Source organism: Urtica dioica, chromosome 6 (genome assembly GCF_054948205.1).
Source record: "Urtica dioica subsp. dioica isolate 48M chromosome 6, U.dioica_male_clone48M_v1_H2, whole genome shotgun sequence".
Lineage (NCBI taxonomy): Eukaryota > Viridiplantae > Streptophyta > Magnoliopsida > Rosales > Urticaceae > Urtica > Urtica dioica.
Window position 1 is genome coordinate 9733031 of NC_142761.1, and position 21864 is coordinate 9754894.

Genomic DNA, 21864 nt, shown 5'->3' on the forward strand with positions numbered 1-21864 from the left:
AAAGGGTTATATAAATTATAAATTATTACATGTGTAAGACTAGGACTTGATCTTGAGAGAGAGAGAGAGAGAGAGAGAGAGAGAGAGAGAGAAACTGGAATTCATTCAAATTGCAATCGTTGATTAGTACTACACAAATATATATATATATATATATATATATATATATATATATATATATATATATATATATAAGAAGAAGGTACTAAGAAAAGGAGATAGTATCTCCGAGATACTACACACATATAAATAAGAATAAGGTACTAAGAAAAGGAGAAAGAAAGAAAATCAGAGATTATGTACACTTTACAACCAAGCCAAACACGTTTATGAATAGCTATCTAAGTATAGATGTCAACGTGGATATAAATGTATGCAACAAAAATGTGTTAAAATAAGTCTGATATTCTTTTAGTCTTTACCTTTATTTTCAAATCTTCTTCTGATGGAAGTTTGCCACCGTTTCTTGAACTAATACACCACCATGCCATGAGCTCTTCCTACAAACAGTATATTACGACTCCATTATTAAGAAATTATAGTAAATGCAACACATTGAGCAAGAAAGTTAACGTCGAATAATGCTCTATCAATGAATACTCTTGACCATTATAGTGACTCTTGCGTTCGCACTGCAGAGAGAAATTTTTCAAAAAGTTGAAATTGATAAAGTCGGCATAACAAAGGTTTAAAATATCGATATCCATACTCATACCGAGGTTCTGATTTTACGGATATATCGAGTATCGATAGATATATCGATGAATATTCTATAACAATTTTAATATCGACTACCGATAATCGGTGATATATCGATTATCGACGGATATATCAACAAAAATCTTATAACAAAATATAATAAAATATGTACCATTATTTATATTTTTAAATTTCTAATAAAACAATCAAATTTAAAATATACCTATAACTTTTTTCTTATAGATATACATTATTAATATTTACATTAATTTCTCAATATTAAAAAATGTAATAAAATAATTTTTGCAAAGAAATTGTTATATTTTTCTACTACATTACAAATATTCTTTAAAATAATAAAAAAAGAATAATATTATATATTTAATTATTTAGCCTATTAGTATAGATATTATATATATAATACGTTATTTGCCATACATATATTTATATGTATTATAAAATATAAATAAGAAAATATTGATAATATCATTATACTAAGTAAAATTAATAAATACTAAGTAAAATTAATATGTAAAAGATAAAAATAATAAGAAATAATAAATAAATAAAATAAAAAAAAACAAATAAAACGATATTTTGTCGATATTTTGGATTTTTTAACTATTAAAAAGTATCGGTATTTTATCAATATATCATCAATATTTTAACGATATTTATAAAACGATAACGATTACAACGGATATTTGACCGAGACTCTTCAAAAAAACGATCGGCGATATTTTTATCAATATATCATCAATATTTTAACGATATTTATAAAACGATAACGATTACAACGGATATTTTACCGACTCTTCAAAAAAACGATATATTGGCGATATATCACCGATATATCCCGATATTTTGAACATTGAGCCGAACCAAAAATTAAATTCGAAAATGACCAAAAAAAATGTATAAAATATTTTATGAAAATATATAATTAAATTCAAGAAGAAAACTTAAACTCATCTCAAAATGTCATTCATTTAAATAAAAAAAACAAAAAAAAATAATTTCATATAAATACTACTAAGCAAATCCATGAATAAATATTTAAATTATCTCTAAATATTAAATTAAATTGTATAAAAATATTCGACACAAGTCAAATAATAAAAAATAATAAATAAAAACTTTACATAAAATTAAATAATATCTAAAGTTATCCCTATATGTAATTAAGATCCATATATATGAATTATAATCGGCTAAAAATGTCATTTAATTAAAAAAAAAATTGAATGACTCAAGTGGATAGGGTAACCATGTAATAACATGTTTAAGAAAATATAAGCAAAATTTAGAAATTATTTTAAAAACAAATGAGGTAGTCGTGAAATTATATAAAAACAAATGAGTTATAAAATTGTATTAAAAATTAGAAACACTTACAAATTTTCATATTAAATTAGAAGAATTTGCTGCAATTATTCAAGTTTTTAATTTCTTTTAAAATTTTAACCAAATTTTTATTTTATTAAGAAAACAGTTTACCAGGTCGAAGTTAATTAAATTAACTATTTTTATTATCTGAAAAAAGAGGTGTGCTATTAAGTTATTGACCTAATGGTTGAGAGGTGTGCTATTAAGTTATTGACCTAATTGTTGATGGACTTTTTCCAAAATTTAGGGGTGGTCTAGGCAACTCCCATGGTCTACATATCGGCAACTTGGAACTGTAATCAATCCCCTATTCTAAAAAAATAAAAATAAAATTAAAAAATTAAAAAAAATTAAAAAAAATTAACATTAAAGAAAACAACTATGAAAAGCTGTAGACAGTCTGTATATAATGGAATTTATTTGTCCTGCACAATATTCTTGGAAGAGTTTTGAAAAGTGAGTATTCCAGGTAATTTCGTCGAAGAATTATCAAGCCTAGAATGCAACTTAGACTTCATTTGGCCCAAGTCATTTCCAGCAAAAAGCTCATGCTTTGGTAAGGAAAACAGTTTAATTTTTATATTTAATTGGATAAAATCAACATCTCGTTAAAATTTGGTCAACCAAAAATTAACAAGAAAAGAAGAAGTTAGAAAGAGTTATTATAATGTTAAACAAATATAACTCTTTTCTTTACTAGGTAATATTAGAGTTTTGATATAATGCTAACAGAATGAATACACATATTTCAGAAAAATGACTATTAAGGTAAGGTAATACGCACAGATGATTTTCTTTTCTATATTTTATTTCAGAAAAATATACAAATAAATCAAATGTACATAATTATTACCTCGAGGAAGTCGTTGTTGGAGATGTACCGGCTCTCGACCACGCACTTAATTCCTCCCACATTCACAACTAGGGACCTTTTGGGTTTGCTGTCTTTGTGTGTACCTGAACATTTGGCCAGCCAAAAAAATACTTGTAAAATAAAATGAGGATAAAATGAATATCGGGAAAGACACACGATGCAAAACGATTCGACAAAGAGCATGTGGTTCTAGAGTTTATACCAATGACACAAGCGACATGGTAGCCGGTTCCTCCTAGTCCTTCTTCCCATTTTCCGAGCCTCAGCCGCAAGTACAAGCCTTCGATTTCCGATATCGGCCCGCGAGAATTCATCCACCTAATTTTTATATTAACAATAGACAAACGTATCAATATTGCAGATGATTCTTCACAGCACAAGATTAATAATAACCGTTTACTTGTTTTGTTTTTCGAAGCTCACCGACCTCACCACAAATTAATTAACAATGAGCCCTTGAATCTTTCAAGTCCTTATTTTTTTGTGCAATGAAACTATCTCCTTCTAGATCACTAGAGATTTTTTTTATACAATAGCAGCAATAAACGACCATCTGGATTGACCTTCTCTCTCTCTCTCTCTCTCTCTCTCTCTCTATATATATATATATATATACACACACACACACACCACAGAAGTGACTTAAATAAATCGTAGTTTCTTTTCTAAAAACTTGGGGCCCAAGTTTCCAATTTTATATGTCTAAGATACAGTGCAAAAACAAATTTAAACTAACGTACTTCGGAAAGAATGATGAAATGCAAATATACTTACTTTAGTATATCGTTACGAGACAATCGAAGGCTTCTCACAAGATAAAAGAGTCCTTTCGGAGCATCTTCATTCCGCTCCACTACAAACAAGGAAAGTGGAGCCAACCGATTTTCTATCAAGACGTCGTATTTGTGAACCACACTCGTCTTTCGACTCGTCTCCTTGAGATGCACTGCTAAACTTGTCCCCACTCTCAACTCATCGCCTTTGCATAAACCACGAGACAAGAGAGAATCCGATTCGCCATCTTCACCGAGCTTCGAATTCTCTCTGTTGCATCCCGAGCCAATCCGCATTTCCTCGAGAGAAGATTCCACTTGAAGACATTTCATCGAGGAAGCTTTGTTAGGGCACGCGACGCCCAAATGATTCTTCTCGAAACATCTGATGCAAAAAATTTCTTTCGTGCCCCTATATGTTTCGAGATTCTTCAGAAGCTCATCAAGCTCAGCCTCGGCTATTTCTGAACAATCTCGCAGCAGATGACCTTTCTTACCGCAGAAGAAACACGTAATCGCATCAGAAGACGTTAAGAGCTTCAGACTTTCTGAATTCGTGTTCGAAGGTCTCGACGATGAACCGGTTGTTTTCGTGGAGAATCGGTTTATCCAGACGCTTCCGAGATTATCATTCCTGCGGACAATTTTAGACGTCGTCTTCGGCGGCTCGGAATTCGAATTTGTTCCGTCTTTTTTCCCGCTCGATTCCAAGTGAAGCTTCTCATCAACATTGTCCGAATCCACCAAAACCCGCTTCCCGAAATTAGCCTCGGGATTTTCATTATTGTCGCTCAATTTATTCTCCGAATCAACTTCCTTTGTCCTGGCTCGAACCTCGGCCTTCAGACAATACAACGACTCGAAGATCGACTTGAACCCGATGATCTTGTGGGGTCCGACCGTATCTCGGCCCTTCTCGAACGAAACAATCCTACGGTCGAGATTCTCGGCCCTGTCCTCGATCGGACATGCGACGCTGATTGGGACCGGTTCATTGACTTCCCGTTCCGTCTGAGAAAAACCCTTCATGACGTTCGATATCCAACTCATGAATGAGCTATCCTGCTTCGCGTGCATTGGCCTCTTCATTTCAACGCCTCTGCTCCCAGAGGCCAAATCCTCTTCGAATCTCCGGCGTTTCTTTCCGAGGCCCGTGCTGTTACAGCTCTCGACGCTCTCATGGCTCGACGACATCTTCGTGTCCCCTTCGTCGGACAAAGCCTTTTCCTTCCCTTTTCCCGCGTTCGCTGCACCGGCGCCTTTGACTCGGCGGGAAAGCTCCAACGATGCCGCGGCCTCGTTATTCGGTTCATTTTCGAGATTGTGAACATCGTTCTCGGAAGTGGACTCAGTTTTTCTGGCGCTAACGATATCGACCCGTGTCTCCTGATCCAATTTCATCGATGAGATGTCGCCCCTTTTCATGATGCTCTGACCTGCAAGTAAAATTACCAAAATGTTGCCATGATCCAAAAAAAGTAACTCGTTTCACCAGATTCATTATCAACCAAAAATGCTATACCTGAAAAAGTTGAAAATTGGGTTTCCTGGGTTACTTTATCTATCTGAAATTCAGCATGACCAATGCCCTTTTCAGCAGCGTCTACGATCTCTGCATTCGTAACTTTGGCATCACCACCGTTTTCTGCCATAAAAAATCTCTTCAGAAACTAAATCAAACTCAACAACTGACCTCAAACTCAGAAAAACTATAATTACCTTTCTCGCAATTGCTCTTCATCTGAACAGATATGCTTTGCGTTAGAATATACTCTTCGTGTTGTTGTTGTTCTTCGTCTTCTATAAGTCTGTTGTGAGCAGAGAAGTTTGGGGTGGCAGAGATTCTATGAGCCGGCAAAAGAGCAACGTTTCTCGGACCTGAATTCCAGCCATATAAAATATGAGTATATAAAGCTCTTTCTCAATCAAATGTGTATTTTATAATTGCGATGGAACCTTTGAGGGGAGACCAAACAAGCTCGGATAAAGGGCTATTGTTGGTCACAAATGTCATGTTTAGTCCTGATGAACCTGCATTTGCACCTGCACCGAAACCATTTCTTATGAACCTTCTCTTCATCCACCGCTTCGAGAATCCCAGAGCCAGTCCTAGCTCCAACACTGCTTCTCTGTCTTGCTCATTGTTTATGCTCATTTTTGGGGACACCAATCAACAAACTCTCAAACCGCCAATTACTGATCCAAAAAAAAAAAAAAAATTAGTTCTCGCCACAATATGTAACTAATTTTACAATCTAGCACTTTTACTCTATATGATGAAAGTGAAAAAGAAAAAAAAATCAGTATGAACATGAATTAGACTATATCTCAACACCAAAGATTAGTAGTATATACTCATAAATCCATATCTGTTACTGATGCACCTAGTGTGGTGTATCATATTCGTAGTTCATAAGATAACTTTGAACTATATAAATGAACAGAACAAAACTATAAACCAGGACCTACAAAATTCTCAAAGCCATTTTTTTTTTTTAATGAAGTTTTAAAATCTACAACGGACTTGTTAAGCTCTTACTGCTTGATTTTCCACCTACAGGATTTTTATGGAATATATCCTCTCAGTCAGTAAAAAAAAAAAGAAGCTTTTCAAGAGTCGTTCATCATTACATCGGAAATTTGGCTAACGTTCCTCCTAAAAATGGGTTACCATCGGAATAAACAGATGAAAATTAGCACTAATTAAACACAGGCGGCCTTTATTTCTTTTTATTCCCTTATAAGTAACAACCATACATATAGCTTGCATACATGAAATAGTCAATAATTGACACAATCCGCTGATATTTTTCACATAATATTAATACCATATATATATATATATATATATATATATATATATATATATATATATCAGGATGATAATCATATATGCCTAACCTCAACTCTCAAGCACCCCAAAAAGAAGATTCTTAAAAGTAAAAATTTCATGTATGTCTGCATAATTTCTGAAAAATAAACAAAACAACTCAAGAAACATAATATTGGCACATATACATCAGTAATGCAACGAATGAAAATAATCAAGAAAGTAAAAACAAGAAAAATCACAGAAACTGAAACGAGAAGAAATACTAGAAGGAAAACAATAGAGATACCCCATTGGAAAAAATTTACTAGAGCATGTATAGCTGTAACCGTGAGAGTGTGACCCACAAATCGCTTCTTTTAACTCCGTTGACGATCAAAAAGCAAAATCAAGACATATTGGCCTTGTATTATATTATTTATATGTATATATACGTGTGTGTATATCTATGTATGGTCTTCTTTCTTTCGTCACTGATGTAAAACCATTACACCCAGGAAATCTATTGTACAACTAAGAAACCAACAAGAGAGAGAGAGAGAGAGAGAGAAAGAGTTGCAACTTGTAAAGGTTTGTGAAAGAAAATTAAAACTGTGAAAGGCTTTCTATGAGATTCTCAGCATTATAAGGTTAAGAATCCACCACGTGGACTATTTGCATGCCATGTACTCTTCCAAAGTCAAGACTTTATTATATCCACTCCGTTATTTGTTGTACCATTGTTTTTATTAACTTATTTTCATTTGATTTTTTTGCCAAAAATGGGTCAGTGCTTATCTTGATCTCTGTGAGGAAGGGCTAATACCACTTTTGTTAGTCTGTCCTACAATGATTTCCGTTAGCTAATTTTTTTAACAAAAATGATATTTTCGTTAGCTGATTTTTTTACTTAATAGAAATAGTAATTTCCGATTTTTATTTAAAAATAGGATAAATTACACTCATGTTTCCTGAACTTTTGACCATTTAATAACAGGATCCTACTTTTATTTTTCTCACAGCGTCGCCCTTAAACTTTCATATTCTTACAAACTTAGTCCTTCCGTCAAATTTTTTCTATATTCCGTCTATTTTAACTTGTGTAATCCACATATTACAACTTGAATATTTAAAATTACCTATATATCATTTATTTAATTATTTTATATTTAAAATTAATAAATTAAAATTAAAAAATTTCATTTTTCATTTTGTTTGTTGTCTTTTTTTAATACCTTTTTTTTATACATTTCCATTATACTTTTTTTTCACGATAATAGAAAATTAATAATAAATAATAATTCATTTTTACAATGCATTTTTATTAAAAATTCATATTTTACATAATTATTTTATTTTTATTTATTTTTTTATATAATAAATAATAATTTTTAATAATATTAAATAATTATTAAATCAATATTTTTTTTGTTATGTTACAATTTTGTCCCTGTTTAAATAGTCACATGTCAATCACATGGGTAAAAATGGATGGATTGTTGAGAAAAATAGACGGAATGACTAAGTTTGTAAGATTGTCAAAGTTCAATGGTGACGCTGTAAGAAAAATAAAAATAAGGACCACGTGTTAAATGGTCAAAAGTTCAGGGGGCATTTATGTAATTTATCCTTAAAAATAATAATGAATAGGAAACAAATAATATCATACGTTAAATGTGTAATTATCAACTGTTCATAATTTTTTTAAGTAAAAAATATAAATATAAATGACTAATGAAAATTAGCAGAATAAATATCTGATAGATTTTTTTAATTTCCAATACATTGTTGAAAAGTTCTTTTCAATATCGTTAATGACGTAAATAGTACCGTGGAGCAAAAAAAAACAAAGGATAACCTTCTACTACTAACTTTCGTACGAAAATCCCAACATGAGTAAGTACTCAATTTTCCATACATACATGCTACATGTGTAGGAAAAGAAGTTATAATTTGGACATAAATAAAAAACCAACTAGTTAACTCAAGATATTTTTAAAACAGTTACATACATACATATGAATATGATATTACCTTTATTATTATCTGTAAGGTATTCAAATACACATAGTGTGATGATCAGATTCTAAAGTACACATGCTCATCATCTTATTTGACAGACGTTCTTTCAAAAATTTCGCTTTGGCTAAGAAAGTATCTTTTGAAAAATCTAAAGAAATTTCACAGTTTATATTTGTCAATTAATAGATTAGTAGACAATTAATAATAGAAATAATTTCTGAAAATAGAAATTATTAATACTCAATCACAAGATTTGGAATAAAAGCTTATACATAAAAAAATTAAAAAAAAAAAAAAAAAAAAAAGGTTTTTGGGGCTTGATTCCAGTGGGGAAAGCACAAAGTGAAAAGCAGTAATATAAAAGCATTTCACTTTTGTGTGCCTTTTTCTTTTTTAGGAGAAAGAATAGAGTCAAGTCGATCGAGCGTATATCTTTGCCTAGTGATGATGGGCACGGATATCGCACCAAAAGATGCACTATCATAACAAAACAAAGAATCGCTTAACAAATAGTTCAAGACAAGAAAGAAAGAACAACTCTAACACTAATATTAATTAAGACGAGATTTAAAGAAAAAAAAAGATAGAAAAGAATGTAGAGAGTAGTTTTTAGAACCGGGAATGATTTTATGAAGATAATTTTTCTTTATGCATCAACTTCAATTTATAGTGAAATTTATTGGTCAACAAATAGATAAGAGTTATTAATTATTTACCTCATTTTTTTTACTTTAATGAGAGTACCAATTATACATACAATTATTTACAATATTATTATTATATATATAAAGCAAAACCATTTTTCACTATTCACCTAGAAACATTTTCTTGTTATGTCTACGGTACCGCTTATTTTTTTGAAAATTGTATAAATAACCTTTAAAACTTAAAAAAAAAATACCATAAACAACTTTAAAAAATAAACTTACAAAATTCCAGAAACGACTTTAAAAAACGAAAATTTCAGAAACAACTCTAAAAAACGAAAATTCCTAAAATGACTCTAAAAATGAAAATTCCCTAAACTAACTTTAAAACGATAACAATTATTAGCCGATTAATAGTTTTATAGTTCAAATTACTTATGATTAGTACAATATTGAAAACTAATGAACATATAATAATGATGTTGGTTAATCATAATTTTTGTGTTGCTAAAAAAATTGTGTTCATAATTACAACTTACTATTTCTAATTTTTTTTATATCTGAGTTATTATTTAATTAAAATAGTTTTAAATATATATTAAAAAGTGGTAAAAAAATGCTAACTTTTACGTATGACAAATGACAACTAACAATTGCAAACCGTGCACGTTATTATCTAAATTAAAACTTATCAAGTCTCCCGGGCAACGCCGGGGCCTATTGCTTATATATATATATATATATATATATATATATATATATATATATATACACACACGTATATGCATACATATATATATATATATATATATATATATATTTATGAAAACCAAAGCAACAATTGAAACTACAGATACTTTAAACACTAATAATTCAAGGCAATAAATTTAGAGAGAGAAAGTGAGAGAGAGATATAGAGATGTAGAAGAGTGAAATGTAGAAACCGGGTATGGATTTTAGATCATACATGCTCATCTATTTATAGTCAAATTTGGACAAGAAAGTCAAGACATTAATTGCTACAACATAATAATAGAGAGGTAAAAGAATACGTAATGAGCTAATTGGGTAATTATAATGAGAAAATCATATCATTCATAACACTCCCTCTTGGGATGCTCATTACATTTTTACGTGTTCATGCTGCCTCGTAAAAACCTTTACTAGGAAAAACTCAGTGAAAGGAAAAAAAAAAGTACAGCCACACAAAGCTCCCCCATATGCCGACATGGGTGTGTTCCTTTATAAACTTGTAATTTACGCATTCAATTATCATGAATATGGTTTTTGAAGCTAAAGTGGGGATCGCCTTTATGGAGAGATCAGATGAGTTCTCACAAAAACGAATATACTGGATGTTGATAACATTGTTCTTCTCTAACTCTCGGGTGAATGAAAAGAACTTCGGAGGGATGTGCTTTGTTTTTTCGCTCTTGATGAATACTTCTTTCATTTGAGCAACACATGCGATATTATCTTCATAAAGTGTGATTGGATCCTCGATTGTTGGAAGACCTGTGGTCGATCTAATATGTTGTGCCATTGATCTCAACCATACATATTCACGACTTGCTTCATGTAGTGCTATAATCTCCACATGATTTGATGATGTGGTAATGAGCGTTTACTTCTAAGAACGATAAAAAAATCGTAGCCCTCACATGTAGACATATATTCAGTTCAGGATCCCCCTTTATGTGGATCTGATAAACAATAACCATCAATTATAGCATTTGGCCGTAATCTTTAAATGTTCATATGATTCTCCGCTCGGATGGACATTAATCATTTTTTTAGGCGAGCTCCTCGAGGATGGCGTGGGCCTCATGCTCGGTCTTTTGGAAGAATGAACATCCCGATGTGATGGAGAGAGACCTCCGTTGAAGATTTGAACCATCATCCACCCTTGGATGTCGTGGTTCAGACATTGTTCGAGCTCTTTGAAATGAGCCCATGCCTCGTAGAGAGACTCTCTATCGTATTGCATGAACGAGTGGATCTCGGTGCGTATTCGGTGCATCTTCTCGAAGGGGAAGAACTTGGATATGAATTTCGTGCGCAAGTCCGCCCATGAGGTGATAGAGCCTGATGGAAGAGAATAGAGCCAAGCTTTGGCGTGGTCCCATAGAGAGAACATGAAGAGGAGGAGGCGGATGGCTTCATCAGTGATGTTGTGGAAATTGAAGGTGTTGCTTTTCTCGATGAATAAGTTGGTGATTTGGTCTTGGAGATTTTCGGTGGGCAGCCCCATGAATTGGGTTTGTTGAACAATGTTTTTGTTCTCTCCAACAACCGGGAGTTTTTGTTCTCTCCAACAACCGGGAGCACGATGGTCGATTGCGTCGTGTTTGCCGGCGGCAAGCCCTACTCGAAGAGATTCTTTTGCGCATCTCCCATCTTCTGTGTTTTGGGTTCTTTCTATTCTTTTTGCAAGTATTTTCTATCTCCGTGTCTAACAGAAGATTCGTCGATGGTATGTCCTTTCGCATGCACCTTCAAAATAGAAATTGAACACAAAAGTTAGCAAAAAAAAAAATCAAATTGCATACAAGTTATTTCTATTGCTAAAATAAACTAATCCTCTGCAACGGATCCAAATATTTGTTGCGATAAAATTACACACGCAAGCGTATGTATCATCCAAGTAATATAGTGAACGTAAGAAAGAGTGTCGATCCCATAAGGACTAGAAAAATTAACAATTTAATCTAACTTGTTGCAAATTGATTCAAAAGTGAACGAGAGATGGTTTTAAATGACTAATGGAAATAATAAAAGTAAAAAACAAAAAATAATCAAGGTTTTTCAAGAAAGTAAAAGTAGGGGGTCATGATTTCACCGGAACTAACTAATTCGGGGGTTTCAGCTTCGAACAACAAAATATACTCCTATGGATGCTAATGTTACTATATCAAAAGTATCCACTAGCCTATGTCGAGTGTTCTAGAAAACCTATGCAGTTGACATATTGTTTTCCTCTTGACCTCTAATCCTATTAAAACAATTATACGCAATACGATAAGAGTTCAAACAATTACATAAATTTCCTAAATTTTCAACTAACCTAGGTCAACTATGAAGACATGAATAAAAGCATGATAATTAAAAGCAATAAAATAAATAATGAAAGTAATAGGGAATTCATATTGACATGAATGATGTTCAACAATATTATAAAGTAATAAAATAAATAAAAGAAGAGAAGAAAGAAGAACGATTGAAGTTAAGTTCAAGAGATTCGTCGAAGGCATCGATTCCATTGAAGAGCAATTTTTCTCTCTTCCAAAAGCTCTCAAAAAGTATCCAAACAATACAATAAAAACTAAAACAAAAGGAAATATGTGTTTTTAAGTTACAAGGACTCTTTAAATAGGGGTTTGGGTGATTTTTTGGAGCAATATGGGTCTTTGGATGAAATCGAAAGGCTCACGTACGCTTAAAATAGGGTAATTAACAAAAACAATATTTTTGGGCCGCGGTGATTTTGAATCGGTCGTAAGTTCTTGCTCCTATGTTCCATATTCACAAATAAATATACGTTGATAAGGTGTTTTGCTTGAGTAAACCTGAGGATATGGTCATTTTCTTTGGTAAATTTGGAGATATGGCCATTTAACATGGTAAATTTGAAGATAAGATCATTTGGCCAGGTGGATTTGTAGAAATGATCATTGCGCCTGCTGGTATACTTAAAGATAAGGCCATTTGGGCAGGTAGAATTGAGTATATGGCCATCCGGACAAGTAGACTTGATGATATGACCATTTCCTAGGTAAACTTGGAGGTAAGGTCATTTGGCCAATTAGAATTGAAGAGACATACATTTGGCATGGCGGATACCAAATTTTGGTCGAGGAACCTTCTTTGTGTCACGACTGAGAGATCTGACCATGTCACTCTCGTGTCATGACCGAGAGATTTGATTGTTTCACTCCCATGCCATAACCCAGAGGCTGATGGGGCCATTCCATTACCATTTATTTGTTGTAGATATAACCATACAAGTGCTTTCAACGTCTTTGTTCGCTGTCGGTCGTCTTCAAATGTTTAGGTACATCTATCAACTTTCAAGGATATTATGAAACAGTCATAATTTTTTTTCAAAATTAAGTGTGTACTATCATATTCTGTTTACCAAAAATTTATACACGATGTGTTATCCCTCGATCCTAGTTTTAAATCTTACACTTTAAAGTCTTATCCTTCTTTGTTAAAAGGTTGTTGGTGTTTGTAATTCTTTATATAATATCATTTTAGCTAGAATAGAGCGCTATACTCAACTCATATGCTCCGGGTGATTTAAATCCTTTTGCTGCTTCTACTCTAAAATTAAATTATAACTTTTTCACCATTTGATAAAGACCATGATTATAAATTTGTAGCTCAATTTTTTGCCCTTACAATTTTTGATACATTTAAGATTCAGCTATAATTGAAATTTCAATGTGAAATCTAAATTACTTTAAAAAAAATCATCGGTTTGACAATTTTCGAGTATATTTCATAAATAATCATTTTTTCCTAGGCTGTGTGAATGAACATGGTCGGTTGCAGAAAATAAAAATTCAAGTTTTTTTAATTACTTCAAAATTAAAAGAGAATACAATTTCAAATTTTTTTATACACTTGTAAAAAAAATGACATTGTAAATTTCTCTTGCTGTAACTTAAGTTTTTCTATTACTGAATAATCAAAATTTTATGAACAGACATCTTTGACTAATTTATATTTATTTGCAATGTAACTTTTTATGTAAAAAAAAAAAAAAAAAAGTATGAATTTTTGTAGAAGTTTGAAATTTGGATATGATTTATCATCAAATATTAAAACTCAAAGATGAAATGATCAGTCATGCAGATAGAATGAAGGCTTTGTATTCAAATTTTAGTTTCAAACATTTTGCAATTCGTTAAATTAGTAAATAATGTTTTTATTTTATTTTACTATTATTGAAGGAGAATAATAGAAACCATACCATTCTGACAATATTTGTTAATTTATTTTAATGTATTTATTTGATGGCTAAAAGACATAAATGAAATAGTAGTTGCCCGATTCACTGGCAAAACTTGTATTAACTTTCTTTCAAAATCTTCTCATTACAATTCTTTGCATCATAAAACACCGAGCAATAAGCCAACCGGCAAATAGTAAACAACTTTCGCAACATACGTATTATTAAACGATTTTCAAAGAGTTTGGCATATAATGGCCGGTTATATAAAAATTTAGTCTTATTATCAAATAATAGAAATAAGCAAATTTTATACATAGGTTTCATAAGAGAGCGCATGCGATGGTGGTCGGGTGATAGTATGTGAAATTCTGATTAGACGCACAGACAATATGTCGCACATAATGTGTTGACAATGTGTCCGACAACTTGCTTGAGCACAGATTATGGATAAACAACAAAACAGTGCAGAAAACAAAGTACACACGATATGGTTACCCAGTTCGGTGAAACACACCTACATCTGGGGGCACGCTGCCAGTGGAAAGGTTTTTCACTATCTTGTAGTCAATAGTACACACAAGGTTTATATCTGACTACAATCAACAAATCAATAAAACCTATAGACTATTACCACCAGTGATCACCTAGTCAGGGACTCCCCCTGAAATTTGAGCTCCGTCTCAATTCCACCATTCGAGCAACCTCCTGGCTCGGATGACCTTTAGTCTTCAGCTGTACGTGAACCTTCAATCACGAGAACACAAAACTCAACTCTCACAGACACTCAATCTTTGTGGAATAATGTTTGAGAGAAAACACCGCTTATCACCAAAACACACAGTCTCCCAGTCCGCCGGTCTTGCACGTCTAAGAGCTCTGAGTGTTTGATGAAAGCGTCAAAGCTGCTAAGGGGAAGCGTATGGCTTTTATAGCAGCTGCACAATCCTGGAAGGTATCTCGGGTTTCCTTACCCGGCCTCAAGTGAAAATCACAAAGTAAAGACTCCAGCGAGGCGAATATTGTGCAATGAAGACAACAGCAGCGAGATATCTTGAAATGAAGGCAGAAGCGAGAAGATATCTCGAAGTAATGACAGCAGCAAGGCAATATTTCTTAATCAATTCACCAGCGAGGCAATCTGTCAAAACCGGAAACTTGCCTGAAAAAGAGTCTGCACAGAGGAGGAAAGATGTCATACCAAAAGAGGAAACATAACGACCGACATCTTTCCACACATCTTGCACTAAAAAATAAAGCCAATAAATAACGTATCAACAATCTCCCCCTTTGGCTATATTTTTTTTTTAGGCAAGCACTTCCAGGACCAGTTCTCATACAAGCGTCATGACCAGAGAAGAGAGTCAAAATAAATGACCTTATGACGCCTTTCCCCCCGATTGCCTCAAAATAATACCAAAGGCAAGGATAGACCAACACAGAGGGAGGAACAACAGCCTGTAAAGGAATGAGAACTAGAACAACAGCATATCATTAACCAGCAAAAGTACGAGAAAGCTGTCTTACAAATCATCTAGAAAGAACACTCAGTCTGAAACACAAGCAACAGTAGCGAAGAAAACCAACAGAAAGATGTCTAAGAGAAAGTTAGATGTTACAGACCAGAACAAAAAAACATCAACTAGAGGGATTAGAAACATCGTTGGCGTGACCTTCAGGACCCTGTGAATCGTTGTCGAAAATTGTCCTTGACATCTTGCGAGACATTTTTCCCATTCATCTGGTTGAGTCTTTTCATGACCCTGCTATAATTTTTTGCAAGCATAGCTATAGTATCGTCAATATCATTGTCAGAGTCTGGGTATACCTGTTCCTTTTGTTCATGAACAGAGCTTTTGAGGGCCATCCCTCTGTGTTTCTTTTCCACCTTAGGAATGGAGAGCTCAAAAGTCATGAGGGATCCCATGAGCTCGTCGAACTTTAACGTCTTTAGGTCATGAACTTCCTCAATGGCCGTGATTTTCATTTTGAACCTAGGGCTCAAGGCTCTCAGGGTTTTTCGAACAAGATCTTCATCTGTTATTGGTTTCCCGAGAGAATATGATTAATTGGCAAGATCACGAATGCGAACGTTGAACTCAGCAACTGATTCATCCTCGAGCATCGTGAGGGCTTCAAAATTGGTTCTGAGATATTGAAGCTTCTGCTCACGGACCTTTGTAGTTCCCTCATAGGCAACAACGAGGATTTCCTAGGCCTCTTTGGCACTAGTGCATGTATTTATCAACCTGAAAACATCTTTATCGACTCCGTTAAATATAGCATTAAGAGCACGAGAGTTACCAAGGGCCGCCTCATCTTCAGTGGGGGTCCAGTCCTTTTCGGGTTTTGTGCCAATACGGGCTCCTTTGTCATCAGTAGTCACATGAGCTTCCCACCCGTGTATCACAGCTTTCCATGTTCGGCTATCAAGGGACTTCATGAAAGCGGTCATGCGTGCCTTCCAATAACCATAGTTGGTTCCGTCGAGTACTGGAGGGCGATTGACAGAACCTCCCTCTCGGGAACTATCCATAATAGGTAATCAGAAAAAAAAATCCAGGAAACCACCAAAAAGATCAAGGTGCCTGCTCTGATACCAATTGAAATTCTGATTAGATGCACAGACAAGATGTCGCACACAATGTGTTGACAATGTGTCCGACAACTTGCTTGAGCACATATTATGGATAAACAACAAAACAGTGCAGAAAACAAAGTACACACGATATAGTTACCCAGTTCGATGAAACACACCTACATCTGGGGGCACGCTGCAAGTGGAAAGGTTTTTCACTATCTTGTAGTCAATAGTACACACAAGGTTTATATCTGACTACAATCAACAAATCAATAAAACCTATAGACTATTACCACCAGTGATCACCTAGTCAGGGACTCCCCCTGAATTTGAGCTCCGTCTCAATTCCACCCTTCGAGCAACCTCCTGGCTCGGATGACCTTTAGTCTTCAGCTGTACGTGAACCTTCAATCACGAGAACACAAAACCCAACTCTCATAGACACTCAATCTTTTTGGAATAGTGTTTGAGAGAAAACACCACTTATCACCAAAACACACAGCCTCCCAGTCCGCCGGTCTTGCACGTCTAAGAGCTCTGAGTGTTTGATGAAAGCGTCAAAGCTGCTAAGGGGAAGCGTATGGCTTTTATAGCAGCTGCACAATCCTGGAAGGTATCTCGGGTTTCCTTACCCGGCCTCAAGTGAAAATCACAAAGTAAAGACTCCAGCGAGGCGAATATTGTGCAATGAAGACAGCAGCAGCGAGATATCTTGAAATGAAGGCAGAAGCGAGAAGATATCTCGAAGTAATGACAGCAGCAAGGCAATATTTCTTAATCAATTCACCAGCGAGGCAATCTGTCAAAACCGGAAACTTGCCTGAAAAAGAGTCTGCACACAGGAGGAAAGATGTCATACCAAAAGAGGAAACATAACGACCGACATCTTTCCACACATCTTGCACTAAAAAATAAAGCCAATAAATAACGTATCAACAGTATGGTTGGGGTAATGAGAGGATGGTCTAAGAGGGTGTGTGGCAATGGGTGTCGCGGATGGCAGTGGTCACGTTAGGAGGGTTGGGTCACTTAAGCAATGACTTAAGACATCACAATTTTTGAAAAAAAAGGCCATGTTTAAAATGTAATAAGGCCTCATATCTTTTTATTTTTTGAGATATAAGTAAGGTCTCATCTTTTAAAAGGTATGATACGTGAGTATCGGTGACTTATATAATATCTTACACAAAGACCATAGTACATATCCATAACATAATTAATAAGTAACAAATACACATCCAATTTTTGTTAATAGGCCGGCATGTGGCTTTCTAAATAATTGACAAGTAGCATATTACTTTTTTTTTACTTCTCACTGCCTCACGCGCCTCTTTCTCTCTCTCTCTCTGGATGCACTATTGTTCTCTCTCTCTGAATGCACTACTGTAGGATCCAAATCATTGTTCACTTCCATATTTAATTTTTTTCCTTTCCCATATCTACAATCTTTAGATAAAAATACTAATTAATGTCATTCAGAAAAAAAATACCAATTAATGCATGAACTATACTAATGTAATATATATATCATAGTAATATTTACTATAAATATATTTTTCTATATCACGTACGTATCTGTACATATATGTTATTCCCTAAAAAAAACATTATATTGTACATTTAGAACAATATATATTATTTTAATCAGTATTTGTATATGTTGTATATAGATCATAATAATTATTACTAAGATATATTTTACTCTATCATCGCGTATATGTAGAATTACATATACTATTTTAATCAATATTAGTATATGTTATTATATATATAAATTCTTGGAAAAGGTATGTGATATTATACATAGAGTTAAATGTCACTGTTTAATATATAATATTTTTTTTTCTGTAATTTAAATATATAACAGCAGTAAAATTTTCTTATGTTATTAATATAAATATAAAGATACTTTTTATTTTAATATTCTATTTTTCTTTAACTTTGTTATATTTTATTAAAATTTAACTTCAATTTTTATACTTGACAAAAATTTGGTCCATAATATTTATAAGAAATCCGATATGATAAGACATGTAATAGATTTTAAAATCGCTAAATCATCAAGATAATATAATATATTTTTTTTGTAATTTTGTTACTCGTTAAAAAATTTTGACAACAATTTTACTAACCCTAATTTTATGAAATTGAAAATTCTTCAATACACTCTCTTTTCCCTTATTTTATTATATACTTTTTATTTGAAAATAATAATAATTTTATCTAGTAGAACGTTGTTGAAACTAGTAATTATATAAGTATTTCCATATGGGCCTTTGATTTTAACCTATTTTTCAGAATTTATCACCACATTTCAAAAACAGTATAAATTTATAGGTGTTAAAGTATCATTTTAATATTGATTGGAAACGATAGTTAAAAATTAACTTATTATTTATATAAATATTGATTTGTTACTTTTTAGAGCGTTGCTATTTGGCCCGATTCACGATTATGGACGATCCACTCACGTGTTGACACGTGGCAGTTCGTTGCCACGTGTCAACACGTGAGTGGATCGTCCACTAATCGTGAATCGAGCCAACAATCAATTCCCTACTTTTTAAGACCTTTTTATTTGTTCGCCGCTTAAGGCCTCATAATTTATTGGGCTGGCCCTGGTCGGTGAGAGTCAGGGAAGGGTTGGCGGTGATTTTTGGCAAGGGTAGGTGTGGTTGGTTGTGAAACCCCAAAATAATTTTTGAGCCTATTAGAAGTTTTTGTTCTTTTTAATATTGTCATAGGTTTTAAATCCAAATATTATATTTGGTATAAATATATACATATATATATATAAAGTCCATATACGACGTTTAATTAGCCTTTTTATAATTAAATAAATAGATACGTATATATTTATGTACGTTAATGGTATGTGTTATAGTAATAATATGAATTAATGACATTTTTAGTCCCTGCACTATGTCGTGTGTAACAACTTGGTCCTTCGGCGAAAAAAACTGCTTTTTTGCTTCTTCGTTATAGACAGAGTTTGACTTTTAGTCCTTCTGTTACATTTACCGTCAAAACAACCGTGAACTAAGTCATATACTTATCACCTGACTTTCAAAGAGGGGCAAAATTGTAATCTCATAATAAAATTAAATTACATAAAATAAAAAAATAAGAATTAAAATAATAAACTCTCCATCTTCTTCATCTACGAATTCCGAGACTCGGTGTCCGATGAAGACCACGATAGGCTCCCCCACGGCGGATATCCTCTACGTCGCCGGGGTAGTTGCCAGAGTTCCTTCGCCGGAGATCAAGGCCGCACAGTTCGACCACAAGACTGGCGTGATTTGGCACGATCTCCGCCGGTTTGAGCTCGCCGCGACGTGCTTCGAGAGGGCTGCGGATTTGATTTCTAAGATCAACGCTAGCTCGGTCACCGACGGCGGAGAGAAGAAGCTCCTTCTGGATCTGAGCTTAGCCAAGGCTCAGACGGCCTAGGAATCGGCATCGGACCAAAGCTTGGTCGTGGTTCTGCTGAGCCGCGCGAAGAGCCTCCTGTTTGGCTCCGTGGAGGAATACACAACGATCGCCAATCAGTACCTAGCGTTTGGCAAGCGATTGTTGTCGAAGAAGAGCGAGAGCCCCGGCCTTGGCAAGGCTCTGAAGCTTTCGGTGCCCAAGAGGAAGAGGAGATTGCACGCCGATTTGGATTTGAAATGGCTGTCAATTTGGCCGAAGCCAACCTCGTTCGTGTTCCATTATAATCGAACCACCACCCTTACTTCATCTTCTCGCCTCTCCGATTTCCTCGGCGCCGAAGACTCACCGGAATCGAAGGATCGGCATTGTTACAACATTCCTCGCTGTTGCAGAGAGATAGAAGAGTTTTTTTGTTGTGGCTTTCTTGTCGTTGTGGAAGAGCTTTTTTGGATTTTTTTTTATCGCCGTCTCCTGCGTCGTCGTCCTCCTCCTCCTCGCCGTCTTCCTCCACTACCTCAGTGGGAACATGCTCGAGGGACGTTTGGACTCGGAGTTCCTGCTCTCTCCACGGAGCCAAACAGCAGCCAAACTCCGAGGGACGTTTTGTTGTTGTGGAAGAGTTTTTTTTTTTTTTTTTTTGGTCTGTGTGGGTGGTAAGGTCGGAAGAAGAAGAAGAATGGGGAGAGTCTTTTTTTTTTTTTTTTTATAATAATAAGAGTGTAATTATTAAGGTCATTTTAATAATTTCAATCATTTTATCCAACACGTGATGAGCACGTGTTCAATTTCCGGTTGTTTTGACGGTAAATGTAACAGAAGGACTAAAAGTCAAACTCTGTCTATAACGAAGGAGCAAAAAAGCAGTTTTTTTCGCCGAATGACCAAGTTGTTACACACGACATAGTCCAGGGACTAAAAATGTCATTAATTCTAATAATATTTATATATGCGTATAATTTGTATATATATATATATATATAATATATATATATATGAGATTTGTAACTAATTAGACCACTTTAAACATCTGATTTTGGATCTAGCTTATGTTTAACAATTTTTAGGGATATAGCCAACTGGCATATATGACAATAATTAAGGTCTGATTTGCCCTTATTTATTAACAAATTAGTCACTTATATAATGGTTTTTGTTTAATGAAGTTAAATACATTGATTATATATATATATATATATATATATATATATATATATATATATTGTGACGACCCGACTTTTTGGACCGTCTTACTTATCTTACTTTTTAAACTTTAGAAAGGCGAACTAAATTTTAATGATTTTAAAAAGAAACATATCGATTGCATTTCAAAAATATACTAAATGTACTTAACCAAAACTGAAAATATGAAACACAAATTTTAAACGAAACATAGTAGCAATATAATAAAAACATAATCCATAATATAAATCGCAATCAAATTATAAAATTGTTTGAAACTTCTTAACTTCAAAATAAATGAAAACAAAAACTTTAAAATTTATTTCTTAAATACTCGTAGCGGATGACTTATTTCGTGAATGGATACCACAACTCAACCATCTTTGTAACAACTCAAAATTTTAAGATAAATGTTGTACATTAAGTTTCTAAAAGAGGATGAGAATAAACCAAGACTGGAAATTAAAGACATTTAAGGTCGACGAAGTTTTGGAATATTTTTTTT

General features: G+C 33.7%; 1 protein-coding gene across 3 annotated transcripts; it reads right to left on the reverse strand.

Moving 5' to 3' along the window:
• Positions 1-246: 246 nt before the first annotated feature.
• TZP (zinc knuckle (CCHC-type) family protein) lies at positions 247-7128 on the reverse strand. 3 transcript variants are annotated; one of them, XM_089617133.1, is made up of 9 exons: positions 6852-7128; positions 6634-6701; positions 5689-5928; positions 5452-5610; positions 5255-5377; positions 3734-5168; positions 3162-3277; positions 2939-3042; positions 247-500 (listed from the first exon to the last, which is right to left on the reverse strand). In XM_089617133.1, the coding sequence occupies exons 3-9, from the start codon at positions 5885-5887 to the stop codon at positions 390-392; spliced, it is 2247 nt and encodes a 748-aa protein (XP_089473259.1). In that variant the 5' UTR covers positions 5888-5928; positions 6634-6701; positions 6852-7128; the 3' UTR covers positions 247-389. The 3 variants fall into 3 exon arrangements, with proteins under 3 accessions (XP_089473259.1, XP_089473260.1, XP_089473258.1); XM_089617134.1 differs by lacking the exon at positions 6634-6701 and having other exon boundaries at positions 6871-7128; XM_089617132.1 differs by lacking the exon at positions 6634-6701.
• Positions 7129-21864: the final 14736 nt, after the last annotated feature.